Source organism: Piliocolobus tephrosceles, chromosome X (assembly GCF_002776525.5).
Source record: "Piliocolobus tephrosceles isolate RC106 chromosome X, ASM277652v3, whole genome shotgun sequence".
In the NCBI taxonomy this organism is placed as follows: domain Eukaryota; kingdom Metazoa; phylum Chordata; class Mammalia; order Primates; family Cercopithecidae; genus Piliocolobus; species Piliocolobus tephrosceles.
This window is the reverse complement of record NC_045455.1, coordinates 74,819,985-74,836,835: the sequence shown is the minus strand read 5'-3', so window position 1 is coordinate 74,836,835 and position 16,851 is coordinate 74,819,985. Positions and strand designations below refer to the sequence as shown.

Sequence of the window (16,851 nt, the reverse complement as noted above, 5' to 3'; positions counted from 1 at the left end):
TAAAAATGTTTGCCTCCCCCATTTCAAGAAACAGTCACCTCATCCTTAAGTGATCTATCATTTTTTGGCTTTTGTTCACCATCAAACTTGGTTGATACATATGAATATATAATCACTGGTTCAGTTTCACCTCCAATTTAAAATGTAAGCCCCTTGATTTTTGGCTTACGTTCCCATCACTCTACTAACACTGATCTTGGTGAGTTCATCGATGATATCCTCTTTACCAAACTAAATAAATTAGTTTTCTTCCTATTTTGCTGTTTCCTTCTCTGTCTTTTTTGCAGGTTCTTCTTCATCTTCTTGACCAGTACACAGTAAGGTACTTCAGGAGTGGAACTTTTTGTTTTCTATCTACATTCACTTTTTAAATAAGCTCATCACTTGCATGACTTTACAAACCATCATGACCCCAATTTTCTCTCTCTGATCCAGATCCCTCTCCTGAAATCTTGACTTACATATGCAACTGCCTATTTGACATTTCCATTTGGCTAATAGGCATGTTAAATCAAATATGTCCAATACTCTGGTCTGATATTCCCTCCACCTCCATATTCTCTATCTCCAACTTCATCATTCACGTTTCTCAGTCCAAAAGCTTAAAATTATCCTTAACTCTGTATCAACCCTACATCCAACCCTTCAGCAAATCATAATGATTCTACCTTCAAAACATAACCCAAATCCAACTACTTCTTACCAACATTACAGCTGGTCAAAGGTACAATACTGTCTCAACTGGATTACTACAACAGTCTACCAACTGTTTTATTCCCTGTTTTCATTCACACCCTCCACAGTCTATTCACTACTCAGCAACCAACCTGTTAAAATGATCACTCATATAACACATTCCTCAAAACCCTCAAATGGTGTTCCACTTCACTCAGACTGAAAGCAGAAGTCCTTTCCATGGATTACAGAGCCCTACATAATCTGACTTTATTTACCTTCTGATTTCTCTCCTAATCACCTCTCCTTCACTCACTCTGCCCCAATACACTGTCCTTCACTGTTCCTACAGTTCCCAGGTGTGCTCCTGCCTCAGCATTTTTATACTGGTTATCCCTTCTGTCTGAAATGCTTTTTACCCACAGGACTTCTCTCCTTCAGATCTTTATTGAAATGTCATCTTCTCAGTGATAGCATCCATTCCTCAACTGACATATTATATACTTACTTACTTACTTGAATGATAGTCGCTCTTCACAGAAAAATAAGCTCCATGAAGGTAGAAACTTCCGTGTTGCATACATCTCCAGCACAATAGTGCCTGGCTAATTGATTTGATGGAAGGATGGACGGAATGAATAATCTTTTTTGAGTGAATGTTAAGTCTTCATTCAACAAGGCATCTTTGCAGCATTTGAAACTGTTGCTATTACTTTCTTTTTGAAACAGTTGCTCCCAATGCTCCCTAAGAATACTCTCTGCCATTCTGCTTCTATCTCTAACCACTCTTCCTCTGCCCAATCTGAAGGTTCTTTCCCTACTGATCCAATCCTGAAATGTTCAATCTGCAGACAGATTTTTCCTCTCAGTATACTTGCACTCCTTAAGTTGTTACATCCATCCCCATGAATTCAACTAACACCCACACATCAATGGGTTCCAAGTATTTATCTTTAATATCAAAACACCTCTAGAACCAGGTCCATATTTTCAAGTCTGCTAGATAAAACCACCAGAAAAACCCCAAATTCAAAAGGGTTCTAGTATATGGAATTATTTAGCTCCCACCACAAACATGTTCCTTCTCCCACTTTATCATATTAATTAACAGCAACTCTACTCACATGTCCAAGGTAGGATTTATGGACATTTTTGATTTCTCACTTTCTCTCATAGCTCCGTTAACCCACCTCATATTTCATCAGTTAGTAATATGTATCATCCTTCCTCTGAAACGTTTCTCATATTCGCTTAATTCCTATTTCACTGGCCTATGTCAGGTCATTACTGCTTTGTCCAGAGCTAGTCATCATTATGCTACACTGCTTAAAAAAAACAAACAAAAAAACCACCATATTAAAATAGTTATTTATTGAAATATCTGATGCTCCTCAGACATTAATATTGTAACTTCCTCAGGAGCTGAAATCAGATTGTATCCATTTCTGTATCACTAGATTTCTATACGCACATAATTTGCCAAAAAATGAATGCTCAATGAGCATTTGTTGAACTAAATAAAAATACTAAATGTAAGATCCAAGTTTCTTAGAAAAAAACTATGGCTCAGATTACATCATCAATGGATAAGTGGTAGTATATCCTTTTCTAAATCACCAAGGGAACTTACCAATTTAACCACTGTTATGATGCAGTCTTAATTAAGTAGAGACCAAGAGCCAATATACATTACTAGAACCCCGGATGTATTTGTTACTAAACTGTAAGAAAGCATACTATTCTCAAAGTATAGCAGATTCAGAATAAGAGGGTTTTCTTTAAGACATCCTTAACTGAAAGCTAAAATTATTTCATGACTACAGAAACATGATTTTAGAGCATGATGAACACCATCTGAGGAATGAAACTCATTCCAGCCACTTTTATAGCTTGTTCAGAAAAAAGAAAGGTGTTGAGAATTCTATCTGATTGAATTTTCAGTGACTAACAATTTTTCCTTGAAAATACAGTCTAATTAAGTAATTACACTAAAATTCAAATAGATATCTAATTCGAATGCAACTACACATTAATTTCTATAATCTAGGATAAAAAGTAATTATCATTTATCAAGGAAAAGTTAATGTGTATATATACATACCTTCTTAATTTACCATTATAATACATACTTCTATTTCTTATGCAAACATTTTTTCCAAATTTAACAATATTTTATTAATTTTTACCTCTTCTAATTCAAAACTATTTGAGCACATGTAATATTTCACCCATCTATAAATATTTGCTTAAAATAATGCTTTGAGGTAAATGCAGAAACTTACAATAACAGGCCACACAGACTTCCCAGAACAGATCACAAAGAATTATATCAATAAATAGACTCTTCCACTCCTTTTTTTTTTTTTTTTTGACTCTTCCACTCTTAAGAAAAGCTATTTAAGATGCTAATCTGGTTGTATATATCATTGTGTAATGATCTTACAAAAAGAAAGTACTTCATTAAGATCAGACAAATGAACTTAAGCCCTCCCACTTGACAGTTTACTGAGTTACAAATGTCCATTAACTAGCTCTTCACATAATTAAGGTGAGAAGGCAGCCATACTCTTTCTCCTCTTATCTAATTACTACCAATCCCTTTTTCCTTTTCAAAACACTCACATTCAAATTTGAAATCATTTCTGTTCCAATATAAACTCAATCATTTTTCTACATTCCCCTTAATTATGGTTAAAAGACCAAAAAATGAAGCAACACTAGCTACTTTCTTAAGAAAATTCAACTCTTTAAAGATATGCTATAACTTTATAATAAATTTGTATGACTAGTTTTGAAATTACAGACCAAAAAACACATCAAAGTGGTTTCTTGGTAAAGACCTTTGTTCGTAACTGACTTTTTTAGACACTGAATATCTTCTCTCAGTTTTTTCACAAAAAAACTTCATTTTATCAGAACTTCTTATGAGTTTCTTCCTCCCTGAGGATGTGCCCTTGTTTCCAAGGCACTGCACATTGGGCTGAGGGGCATTAAAGTTCATCTGGAGTCACGGCCTTTGATCTTAAACACTAGGTACTCTACTTCAATGACCAACGGCCAATTTAGCTTAGAGGTTGATTAGATCAAAGGTAAGTTCCAGTTTTTTCCCCCAGCACCCGGAATAAGCCTTGCAATGAACTATATTGTCAGGGGAATTTCCTGACTCCTTGAGCCTATGAATTAATCTCCCTATTTCCAAATGGTTCTTAATATCCACCCTCCTCCTCTTTCTGCTGCTGTTCCTCCTCCTCCTTCTCCTACTTTCCCTTTCTCTCTCTCTCTCTCCTACACACACACAGACACACACACACCCCTACCTTTCTTCTCTTTCATCATTGGTTATTTCACTGCTTCCATTCTCTGCTGTCTCTTCCCTCCTTTGTCTCTTTATTAACCATCATTTTCCCCTTGCTTCTTTTTGCTTCTCTTTTAGATTCTGTCTCTAACTATACCCCTCTTCTCATTATCTATTAGGAACAGCTGTATAATAATCTTATTATTATTACTGACATAACCAGTCAATGAAAATACTGTTTCTTTGGGTTCTTTGGCTAACTGTTCTGAAAAAGATCCCACTTATGTAATTAGAATCCAATGTTTCACTCTTCTAAGGTCCTCTCATTATTAATACATACACAGAGGATGTTCTGTATCCCAAAGATTCTGCGTAGATTTGAGGATAAGGGAGAGAGAAATACCATTCCATATGCTTCAAGTTGTCAAATCCTGGCCTCCAGAAACTGAACCTTCTATATAGAAAGCCACACAGCTTAGTGGTCACATTCTATTTCTTAGAAATCTGCACCTCGAGCCAAACCATGTAAGAAAAGCAGAAACCATCTTTCATAAGGAGGAGTTAACTTTGGTGAGCCAGTAAGTCTCTACCAAGGGTCAACACTTTAAAAATACAGTTATAAGACATTTTAGAGTATGATTGGCCTTTTGGAAAACACCACTGTTAACGATACAAAGAGGAAATTATGCCACATGTATTTTGAAAGAAAACCATGCCCCACATACTATAAACCACTTATGACAAAAACTGAGGCCTTCATTAGTTTAAATGAAAGCTCTATAGCAAATTCCATAGTTTTATATAAAATGCTCGCTTTTCAAGTTGATAACCTTCAACCAGTTTCCTCAATGGTTAACATTTTTTAAGCACATCTCCCTCTCCCTCCTACTCCCCCTGCCTACTTTATCAGTGATCTTTATGTGAACAATTTGAGAACAAGCTGCCGATATGATGTCCTCATACCCCTAAACACTTCAGTTGATATTTCCTGAAAACAACAACTGTGGCCGGTGTAATTGCCACATAAGCCTCCAAATGAGGAAATCCACTTAATATAACACTATTATCCAATCCACAGACCCTATTCAAGTTTCACGAACAGTGCCAATATTGTCACTTGTTTCTAATGGTCCGGGATTTAATTCAGGAACAAATGATGCATTTAGCAATCCAATCTCTTCAGTCTCCTTTAGCCTGAAACATTTCTATGTTTTTCCCTGTCTTTCATGTCTGAACAGTTTTAAAGAATAGAGGCCTATGTTCTATATAATGGCCCTCAATCTAGAACTCTACAATATTTCCTCATAGCCAAACATACATCACGAACTCTCAGCAAAAATTCCCCAGAAATGGGGAATTTGGGAGGCATACAAGGTCAATTTGTCCCACCTGGTCAAGTTGAAGTTTACTGTAAAAATACCACTTTCTTGGTTTGGTAGTCAACTGAGTCTTTTGGAGGGAGATATTCAGAGATTATGCCAATACCCTGTGCCTCATAGAAGCTCCACCTGCCAGCTTTAACACCCTTTGATGACTCCTGTCTAAATTAACTGCCACTCTGATGGTTGCCAAATGGTGTTTTTTCTATTTATGTAATTCCTCCTAGATTCACAAGTAGGCATTTTACACTTTAAAAGAGAATGCCCATCTCCATATTTTTTGTTCATTTATATCAGTATGGACTCATGGATTCCTATTTTATGCAACAGGTTAAAACCAATTACCATCATCATTTATTTTTATGCTCAAATTGTCCCAGATTTCAGCCACTTCAACCTGGGAACTCCATCATTTTGACATATCAACATCACTTGTTGAATATCTCCTTACTCTCTGGCACAAAAAGATGGTCCAGGCTCATCTTCTACATTCCCTAACCTGATCCTTTGAGAGAGCATGGTATTTAGAAACCAATGTCCAGGTATTTGGTGTGATCACTGCTACTAGAACATCATAGTTTTTAGGCTCTCTCAGGAGACAGCTAGACAATATGTGTATTTATACATACACACATACTATCTCTATCTGTAACTATGTGTTCATATATATTGTTTTAAAAAACCCATGATTCATAATAACACCAATTCCAATCCAATACCTTAAGAGTTTTTTCTTGCCTTCCCCTTTTCCATAGTTATAAATCCCTTATCCAACAGTGAGAAGCATAGCTCTTATTATCCTCAATATATTCATTCATTTGCTCAATCTATTTACTTCTTTGCTCAACACAACAAATTTCCCAACCACATCACCCACTCTGTGTTTGCTGCCCTATTTATCACAGCTGTCTTCTTGTTGGAATGCCGATGCCTCCATGCCTAGTAAAGAATGGAGGGGAAGAGAAAGGGAAGAAATAAGGATGGGGAGAGAAAAATAGGAAAGGTGGGGAAAGGAGTAAGGGGAAGATGGGAAAAGGCAAGAGAAGGGAAAATGGGAAAAGAAAGGAAAGAAATGGAAGCAGATACTCACCTTTAAAACACCTTCTACAGCCATCTTCCCTTCGTGACCTAGTAAAATACTATACGGATAAAGCCACTGGATTGCATGTTTGATTGGCATCATAGGAAAGGAATCCTATGTAGGAGCAAAAATATATAGGAATGAGCAAAATTCAAAATAATCACAGAAAACATCTGAAATGTACATACATTAAAATTGACTTATAAAAGTAACCAATAGGTGTCTGGTATTTTCTATCAGTCTACAAAAGCAAATATTCATTATTTTCTCTTCTCATTCCTTGCCCCTTCCCTGGGTAAGCTTGCTCATTTCCATCTTTCATCTATCTTCTATGTATTGATGGCTCCCACACTTCTATGTCTGGTCCTGACTTCTTTCTTGAGCTCTAAACCTGAGCCCTCAATTGTTCATTACATATGACTATATGAATATCCCATAGACCCCCATTTGAAACAGAATACACGTCTCTACCTTATTCATCCCAAAGTACCTGATCCGCTTTTATTCCTAGATTAATCTCACCCACATTCACTTAGCTTCACAGTTATAACTACAAAATTAGAAAGTATTCATTATCCTCAAGTCCTTCCTCACATTATTTGCACTGTCAATTCTGTTCACCTCACTTTATTTTTTTTTATTTATTTAAGTTCTAGGGTACATGTGCATAACGTGCAGGTTTGTTACATATGTATACTTGTGCCATATTGGTGTGCTGCATCCATCGACTCGTCAGCACCCTGTTCACCTCACTTTAAAAGAGTCTATTGATAAGAACGATTAGTGAAATTTCAATATGAACTATCTATTAGATGATACTATGGATTACTGTTAACATGATATGAAGTGTGATAATGTTGTTCTGGTTACGTAGAAGAATGTCCTAATTCTTAGAAGTTGCATACTGATATGGTTTGGTTGTGTCCACCCAAATCTCATCCTGAATTGTAGCTCCCATAGGACCAGTGGGAGATAAATGAATCATGGGGGCAGTTAACCTCCATGCTGTTCTCATGATAGTGAGTTCTCATGAGATCTGATGGCTTTATAAAAGGCTTTTCCTCTCCCTCACTCGGCACTTTTCTCTCCTGCCACCATGTGAAGAAGGACGTGTTTGCTTCCCCTTCCACCGTGACTGTAAGTATCCTGAGGCCACCACAGCCTTGTGGAACTGTGAGTCAGTAAAACCTCTTTCCTTTATAAATTACCCAGTCTCAGGTATTTCTTCATAGCAGCGGGAGAACGAACTAATACTAAAGTATTTAAGAGTACTGACTGCAATTTACTTCCAATGGTCCAGAAAAAAAAAAAAAGAAAAAAGCACATGCAAACAAATGTACCAATATATTAATAATTGGTGATTGTAGGTGAGGAGATTATGAAATTACTATTTTTCAACTTTTTTTACATTTGAGAATTTTCAAAATAAAATGCTCTAAGCAAAAACAAAAAGATTCGATAAAAGTATAAGATTTAATAAACAGGAGGAGAAATTCTGTTCTGGATGTAAAGAACAATGTCAACAATACCTAGGCTCCCTGACTCACAGGAAACAGACATACATATATACATACATACATACATACATACATTAAAGTTTAAATATAAGTCTCTTGCCTAAGATAGTATCCCCACTATCTTGGATGGTGCCCTCTTCCACAGCGTCTCACTGAGTGTTAAAAAAGCTCCCTAGTCATTCCCTCACTGCCAACAAAGGTGTCTTCCTCCAACATAAGTCTGGTCACCTTCATAGCCCACCTACTTAATATTCTCTGATAAGCCACTTTTTCCACATCATAAAATCCAGGAAACTTCATTCATCATACAAAACATTTCACAATAGCGTTCTAACTTCTCCCTCTACCACACACACTTGCTTTAGGGATACAACTTATTCTCATTCTCCAAAGATACTAGGCCCTTTTGTGATTAAACACATTTGCCTGTGCTTTGACTTCTTGCCTGGAAGGCATTTCTATCACTCCAGACATGACGGCCATGCCCTTTGTGAAACTGTAGTGGACAATGTCTATACTCTATCAGATCCCCTCAGATCTGTTTGTATTCTCTCTTGTGCCTCCTAGCTTTCTCTTCCAACAGCAACTGCTGTAGGTCTTTCTAAGAAGACATCCTTGGGCTCTTGAAGCCACACTTGCACACATGCTGGGAGAGCAGTTAGTATCTAGAAATTTGTGTCCCTGAGACAACCATGACACAGAGACTGATGGGAGCTAGAGCAGTGTGAAAGCCCTAGCTCCTCTAACTCAGGTAAGGACAGCTCTGAGGCCTAACTTACACTGCAGCACACCTTTTACTTGACCAGGCTAAAGCCTTCCTTTCCTCTGTAGGACTTCACTGAGATTGCATGTCTAGCTCCCACTCCAAAGCTGAAAGCTCTTCAGGGGCTCAGAACACGTCCTTGGTCTCTGTACAGTTTACTGCACTGCAAAACAAATTAATCTCAGGTTTTACAATATTTATAGAAGAGTATGACAAAAGCAAACTGAAGTCATTAATCCCTAATGATTAACTTTCAAATTTTTTAACATATTTGGGTATGCCAGTCGTTAATTTATTTTACTTACCAAGATTTGTACTGCAGCTGCTAAACTGTCTAAAGGAAAATCTGGAAGTCCAAGAGTAGAAGATTCTTGGGAACACAGAGTTGTGGCAAAGGACAAGAGCCGAGAAACTCTAAGGGAAAAATGATATTAAATTTTAATAGTTTTAAAACATAAAATGTGTAAGTCTGTTAAATATAAAATACAGGGGCCAATTTAATTAATCTAAAAAGATGATCCCTAATATTAATTCTTAAGGGGCAATGGCTCCGCATCATAATATCCTACTTAAAACTCAGAAGTTGATTAGATGCAAATATATTCCTAAATTTATCACAATATTTGAGGTTTCTCAACACCTGGTCCAAATCTACCCTGATAGCCTCATCTCTTACATTTCGTAATCCCAAACCTAAACTCTAGCCTTTCAAGAGTTTTTTTATGGCCCTAAGAACAAGGCATAAACTCTCACGTACCATGCTTAAAAAAAAAAAACTTATTCTGTTCGAATTCCTTGATTCCATTCTCTATCTGGCAAAAACTTGCTCATTATTTAGGACCCATTTCAAACGCCAATGCTTTTGTGAAGCCCTTATAAAATCTCAACTAATACCCTCAATATTTTGAAATTATGGCACTTACCATACCATGTTAACCAAAGCTATTCACATATCTTTCAACTCTATTAGATCTTGAGTTTCTCGCCAAAGATATGTTATTAATTTTGTCACCAAACATTCTAATACTGAAAAATTCTTATAAGAATTCCAGATGTTGAATGAATGAATGAATCAATCAATGAACAGACAAAACAAATTCAATATTCAGTGTCCAGATATTTATAAAAATATACTTACTTCTCAGCAGAAACATTGGCTCCAATTGAATATAACAACTTAAGTTGGTCCTAAAGTAATACAGAAACATATTAAATTAATTAAAAAGAAATGTAACGGATTAAGTGCAAATGTTTTATACACACAACCTTTTAATTAAGCAGACACTAAATATTTAATAGCAAAAAATCATTTATTGATACATTTCATTTTCTAAAAGAAAAGCCAGCCTTTTAAAAAGTCCTTCAAATAATGCCATAATAATGTTTCTTCCTAGTTTCCAGAGATTTTCTTTACTCTTTATTCTCATATCTTTCCATGACCTACTGAGGAAGACATTTAAAAATGCAGTAACATTTTTATAGCATTGAATTTCTTGTTATAAATAGAAAAACTGTTTAAAAAATAAATCATCCTTGGTCATACTTACCTTAAAGGGTAAATAATAAATATCCCTGGCTTGAAATCGAGAACGAAGAGGGGGATCTAATGGATTCCCAGAATACCTTGGCACTGGCAAGCCCAAGGCGATCACTCGGAAATTTTCACTAACTCGGACAATGTTCCAAGAATCCAATTCTTTTTTGGTATGATCCTATAAAAGTAAGAGATCCAGAAGCTATAGCATAAATGATACAGATCATAACTATAAGAGCTGCCAAGTCCAGGGACTTAGGACTTGACTGTTGAGAAAACTGTATTGGAGAACACTCTCAAAACCAAACTGTCAAGGAAGGCAGCAAAGTGAAGTCAGGTTCAGGATGCCAGGGCAGTCTCACAACATGAAGACTGGGGTGTCTGAAAGGGAAAGCAGTTAACACACCAAGGAATAAAGGAGACTTGGGTCAGATCTCCAAGCTTTAGTCAGTAACACAGAGGGAAAGAGTTGGGGGTAAGGAAAAGACATGACTAGAGGTTGTAACAAAGGTAGTCCCCAATGGGCAGGTCACCAGCAGAGCTGTGATTGATTACCAGTGGACCTTAAATACATAATTATGTTTATGGGTATTCCTAGCAACGCATATTACTCGTAATAACATGTTTTGGAAACTTACTATGTGGTAAGCACATTCCATGGATTTTTCTCATTTAACTTTCACCAGAATCCAATATAGACAATCTCCTTTTTACATGAATGAATGAACTAAAGTTCAAAGGAGTTATATAACTTGTCCCATGGTCCTGCAACTAGTATATAGTGGAGCTTAGAGAACGGAAACAGTACGGGTTTTGGAGTCACAAATCCTGGCTCAACTGCTTGATGTATACTTTTACTAAATGTTAGCACATGCATGTCATTATACCTTTGGAACCTTAGCCTTCTCAGTAGGAAAAATACCATCTACATTATTGTGACTGCTAGGAAAACTAAATGTGAAAATGTGTGTGCAAACAAGTGGCCCATAGCAGGCACCTGTTAAATCTCATTTCCTTCCTTCTCTGCCTAACTCTATCAATGGCTCTTCACATTCTTCAGCAGCAGGATCTACAGTATTGACTAAGTTTGTACGAATGCACATTTGTACATTCTGAGAGAAGCATCCACATCTTTCAGCAACTCTTCACAGCCCAAATGACAATATAGAAACTCTTAAGAAGGCGCTCAAGGCCTTTCCTGGCAGAAGCTCTGATTCTCTCAGTCTCAGCAACCAGTGCACGCCCGTCCCCTTGACCTTCCTTCCATGATCCTGTGCTCCAATCCGTCTCCCAACTGCAGCTCTCCAAACACATGAGGCTGCTTCACCAACACGACTCCATCTTCTTGGAACAACACCCTTTTCACTTTGCACAGCATAAACACAAGGGTCAGTCAAAACTCAACACAAAAAACATCTTCATAAAACTCAGATCCCCTTCCCTCATCAGAATCATTTTTGTACCCTTTTACTTTATCTTATGCAAGCTTCTATCATTATTTATTTGTGCATTTGCTTATATACATGACTGTCTCATGCTAGCTCCACACTCTTGAGAGGACTTATTATCTCTAGTGTATAACAGGACAAATGTCTGTTGACTGACTGCATGAATTAATTTAAAAAATAATAAATAATTATTGAAATAATTATTTCAATCATTTGGTATGAATCAAAATCAGCAATCATACATCTAATTAATACACTGACACTACGTCATAAACACTAGAAAGTGAGAGTCTAGATCTAGCCCTGTCTGACAAACCAAAAGTAGAAACTTCAGAGAGCTGACTAAATATTTCTCTTTTTCATTTACCCAAAAATGTTAAATAAAAGTTCATACAAACTGAACTTTGTATCTCTTTCCATAATAACAGAATTCTACTATAAACACCTTTATGAAACCAATAACATTTTTGAAATATTAAATTTAGAATATCAAAGCTACCTAGAAATAAATGGGGCTTACGTTATGGTGTTAGAATCTTTTTAGCATAAAATTGTCATAAGATGATAGTGTTTTGTGAAGGGATCTTGCCTATCTGCTGTGAGGTTCTTATGAGACAGATTCTATGAACACAGAAATAACATTTACCGATAAAACATTATGTGTTTATACTGATATTTACTTTGGGAGAAAAATGTAGTAGACCCTTCTCACTTAATAATAAGCATTCTTTGCATACTAAACCTCTTTTTTTTTTTTTTTTTTTGACACAGTCTCGCTCCCTCACCTAGGCTGAGGTGCAGTGGTGCAATCTTGGCTTACCACAACCTCAGCCTCCTGGGTTCAAGCGATTCTCCTGCCTCAGCCTCCTAAGTAGCTGGGATTACAGGTGCATGCCACCACATCCAGCTAATTTTTGTATTTTTAGTAGAGACAAGGTTTTACCATGTTGACCAGGCTGATCTTGAACTCCTGACCTCAGGTGATCTGCCTGCCTTAGCCTCCCAAAGTGCTAGGGTCAGAAGCGTGAGCTACCGCACCCAGTCACTAAACCTCTTTTGACTCACATATCGTGAATTTCTATCCAAAGTAATATGTTCAATAACTTTGCACAGAATCTTCTATAAGAATAAAGAACATATCAAACTTTTCGTTGTGAAGTAACTCCTATACTTTAAAAAAAATTCCATATTCTGAGTATTTTTTCCAAATTATTTACTAAAAATGGTGAACACTAATACAATCTCTAGTAGCAAGTAGTTATTTTGTAAATTAGAAAGCATCTAAAGAGAAAACGTTCTGCATAACAGCCTTTTAAAAAACAAATTAAAAAGCTTTCATTTTGGTAATTTAACAGTATGAATAAATGAATTTAACTTTTTCTACTTGATTAAATCCTTGATTATCTCCTTCTGATTATATCAGAACGAGATGCTCCATGAATAGATCCAGAGGAAAATGACTGTACTTCACAAGAAAGCATCATCTAGAAACTCCCACAAATAGTAAAGAAACAGACTGCTTCTGGCCCTGCCAGCCATGCAGCATCAGTGCAATCAAACCCTCTGGCATTGACATTCATTATTTAGGGCCTAGTGTGTTCTGGGCTCATATTAGCACCCTGGGAGCAAGACCAAGAAGTATGAGACACAGATCCTGCTCCTGATCAATTTGCAACCAACCTGGGGTAGTAAGGTAGCACACATGTACAGAACTGGTATGAGAGAGACTCTAGGTCCTAGAATGTACAGGCAGAGCAGTCAGTCATAGAAGTCTGGGTTAACCACACAGAGATCCAGCGTGGTACAGCTTGAGTTGGATGAACAAGGGCTAAATGTCTTCTTGTCATTTGTGACATTACATGAACCCATCTACCAAGCCTTTGAAGAGTCCCCACATTCCCCAGTTGTTGTATTTATATGCATGTTTATCACAGCATTTAATCATTCCATGGTACTTATTCATTCATTCAACAAATAGTTATTGAGCAACTACCATGTGCCAGGCATTGATCTAGGAACTTGAGATAATACCAGTTACAAAAATCCCTGCCCTTGTGAAACTTATATTCTAGTAGAGGGAAGCAGACAACAAAGGGTACTATACTGCATTGTAAAAACTTTGAATTTTACTCTGAGTGGAACAAGAAGCCATCAGGGTTAGAGTATAGGAATGTCCCCAGATGGATGCATTGTTAAGGCGATCACTGACTGCTGTGTTGAGAACAGTGTCAGGAAGGAAGGATGGAAGCAGGGAGTACAGTTAGGAGGTTCCTACAGCAACCCTAGCATGTGATGCTGGTGGCTTGGGTCATCAGAACAGGATATCCTTTAAATATTGTATTCATTTCTGTCAATACCTACTGGACCTTGAGCTTCCTGAAGCTAAGAACTGGACTTTCTTCAGCTTTGTATCTGGTGACTAGCACTATCTAGAAGTCATTAGCCTTTTATTAAATAGTTGTTAAGAGAAAGAAAGAAGGGGGAAAAAAGGAGATGGGAAAAGAGGAAGAAAGAGAAGAAGAAAAAATAGGGAAAAAAAAGGAAAAGAGAATAGTTATTACACTAACCAGAAAAAAAAAGACAGTAAAAATCTGGGGGTCTTTTGACAAAGTCTACAAACAGAAGAGCATTGTAAAACTGTAAACTCATGACTTCAGCAATTTACCCAAGATAAGGGTCATCTGAACATCTGTCCTGATTCCAATAGGGCCATGTCCTATACAATAAAATGGCACTGCCGACAGCCTGACAGCAAAGACAAAGCAGTGGGATTTTCTTCTCTTACTTGGAGAAGTTTGTCGTAACGCTCAGCAGACATCAGGAAGCGTCCATCTTCAAGCTGCATCTCTCTGTTTTCCAGCAAGTTGTTCAAAACAGGCAAAACATTCCTCTCTGCCTTTTCCAAACCTTCCAAAATGAGAGTTCTGCCTTCTGTGGCTGCACGAACTGCACACTATTTCCAAGAAACATAAAAGCAAAATGAGAATACTGAAGTTGCAGAGCTTGGCCTAACATTACTTGTAAAGCAAATTTAAATTGCAGTTCTTGTTATAGGGACCAGAAATCAATAAAGCTGAGTTGCAGATCTTGTTTTGCTTTTTCTGCCTATATGATCTTAGGAAAGTGATTTTACCTCTTTGGGCCTGTTTATTCATTTTTAAAATAAAGATATTGAAAAAGAGGATTTCTGAAGTTCCTTTCAGCCTTAACATTTTAGATTATATACCCAATGAAATAAAAAACTAACAGCTATCTATGAACAAAGAACATAATTAAACAAGGGCACAGATTCCACAACGGGAAAAGAAAAATGAAGATATCTGTCCTACCTATCCCACAAGCTTCTTGTGATGATCAAAACGCTAGGTGAGAAGGCTCGGAGACTGTGACATTTGTAAACGTAAGTCATCATCAAAATACAGGCTTAGTGTGATGCTCGATGCTGACAACATTACACACTTAGAAACAGAAAAAGAGTCAGATTTTACATTGGCCAATAGCAGACTGACTTAGGTCTTCCAATAAATTTTAAGAAAATTAGTAATGGAGAAAAGTAGGAAATAAAGTAAACTGTAATTAAAAAGTTACTATAGATATGAAAAAAATATTTTCCTTAAACTATAGGTCCTTAGTAACATAGAAAACTACTTTTCGTCAAAATCCTTCATGTTCTGCTAAAAAAGGAAAACCTCAGTCATGTTTCTTCTGCACATTCAACCACAGACAGAGGATGAATGGTGCTAAATGTATATTGTTATTGCCCCCCTTAAAAATCACCTTCATTAGTCTCCGTGGCACTGCATTGTCCTAGGAAAACTGTTTTGTCTTTTCTGCCTGTCCATTAAATGTGGGTGATGCCCAGAATTACACCCTTAACACACAGCTCTTCTTACCCTATTAGGACCTCCCTGAAAATCTTACTCAATCACATAGTTCCAACTACCACCTTTATGCTAATGACCCCCCAGAATCTTGGGGTTCTGACACTCCCCTAAGTTTCAGAATCATGTAGTCTCATTAGTACCTCATATGGGGTCCCTCAGACCCCATAAGTACCTCAGGTCCCTTGTACAACGCTGAAAATATCCTATTTTCTCCAAATCTGCTTCTCTTCTTTATTTTCTATCTGGGGTGTGAGCACCATTGACCCATGCCAGAGCCTTCGATGTTTCTTGAACTTATCCCTTTCTACCCCTTCCCTAGTTCAGGCTCTCCTTACCTCTCAGATCGCCTCCCAATAGTCCAAGCTCCTTAATTTGGCATATTAGCCTATCACAATGCGGCATCTACCTATCTCTCCAACACCATCTCCTGACATTAGTTGCCTCACATGTGGTATTTCTGTGACAATAAACTGGCTATCTCCTTCTACACATGTACACACCATACTGCTTTGTGTGTATGTCTTTGTGTCTTTACTTATACTGACTCCTCACTTAAAATTTAATTTTCCCTATAGTAATTATCCAAAAAAAGATCTAAATGTTTGATGAGGGGAAAACATATCTCTATTTTTTTAAGACCTAATATCCAAATAAATTTCTGGAGTAGCAATGTACTGATTTTCCAAGTGTAGAAAAGAGGCATTGCTTAATCAAGCTTGCATACTATCCTATTTTAATAAACTGTTGAATTTTGCACTGTATAGTAGAGCTTAGTTGATTTCAAGTGTCTGCATAATGTTGTAAAATGATAAACTTCATGGAAGCTATATTAGACTCAAGGGAATCATCCATTTCAAGAATAAGATCAATTCATGAATAATCCTTCAAATATATCACTACTGCAATATTTTAATTCTCTTCTACCAGAGTAGCTATCTTGTTCTAGAAGATTTAAAAAAAAAAAAAAAAAAAAAGCATAGGTAGAAGTGACTTAGTAGTTCCTAAAGAACAACAACAACAAAAAAAAGAATCTCATTTTTGCTAGTTGTATAAAGGACAAAGCCATAGAAATAGTTTCTGGGATATTAAAAGTCAAAATATTGGCTGGGCTCGGTGTCTCACGCCTGTAATCTCAGCATTTTGGAAGGCCGAGGAGGGTGGATCACAAGGTCAGGAGTTCAAGACCAGCCTGGTCAACATGGTGAAACTCCGTCTCTACTAAAATTACAAAAATTAGCCGGCTGTGGTGGCAGGCGCCTGTAATTCTAGCTACGT

At 36.9% G+C, this 16,851-nt stretch overlaps 1 protein-coding gene across 2 annotated transcripts in view; it reads right to left on the bottom strand.

Moving 5' to 3' along the window:
• VWA8 (von Willebrand factor A domain containing 8) overlaps nucleotides 1–16,851 on the bottom strand; it is a 390,434-nt gene that overhangs the window by 311,089 nt on the left and 62,494 nt on the right. For both annotated transcript variants that reach the window (XM_023208911.1, XM_023208909.2), the window contains exons 5-9: nucleotides 14,478–14,645; nucleotides 10,258–10,422; nucleotides 9,849–9,898; nucleotides 9,016–9,124; nucleotides 6,440–6,544 (exon numbers count right to left, since the gene is read on the bottom strand). In XM_023208911.1, the coding sequence (XP_023064679.1) occupies nucleotides 6,440–6,544; nucleotides 9,016–9,124; nucleotides 9,849–9,898; nucleotides 10,258–10,422; nucleotides 14,478–14,645 (597 nt within the window). The remainder of the gene's footprint in view (nucleotides 1–6,439; nucleotides 6,545–9,015; nucleotides 9,125–9,848; nucleotides 9,899–10,257; nucleotides 10,423–14,477; nucleotides 14,646–16,851) is intronic.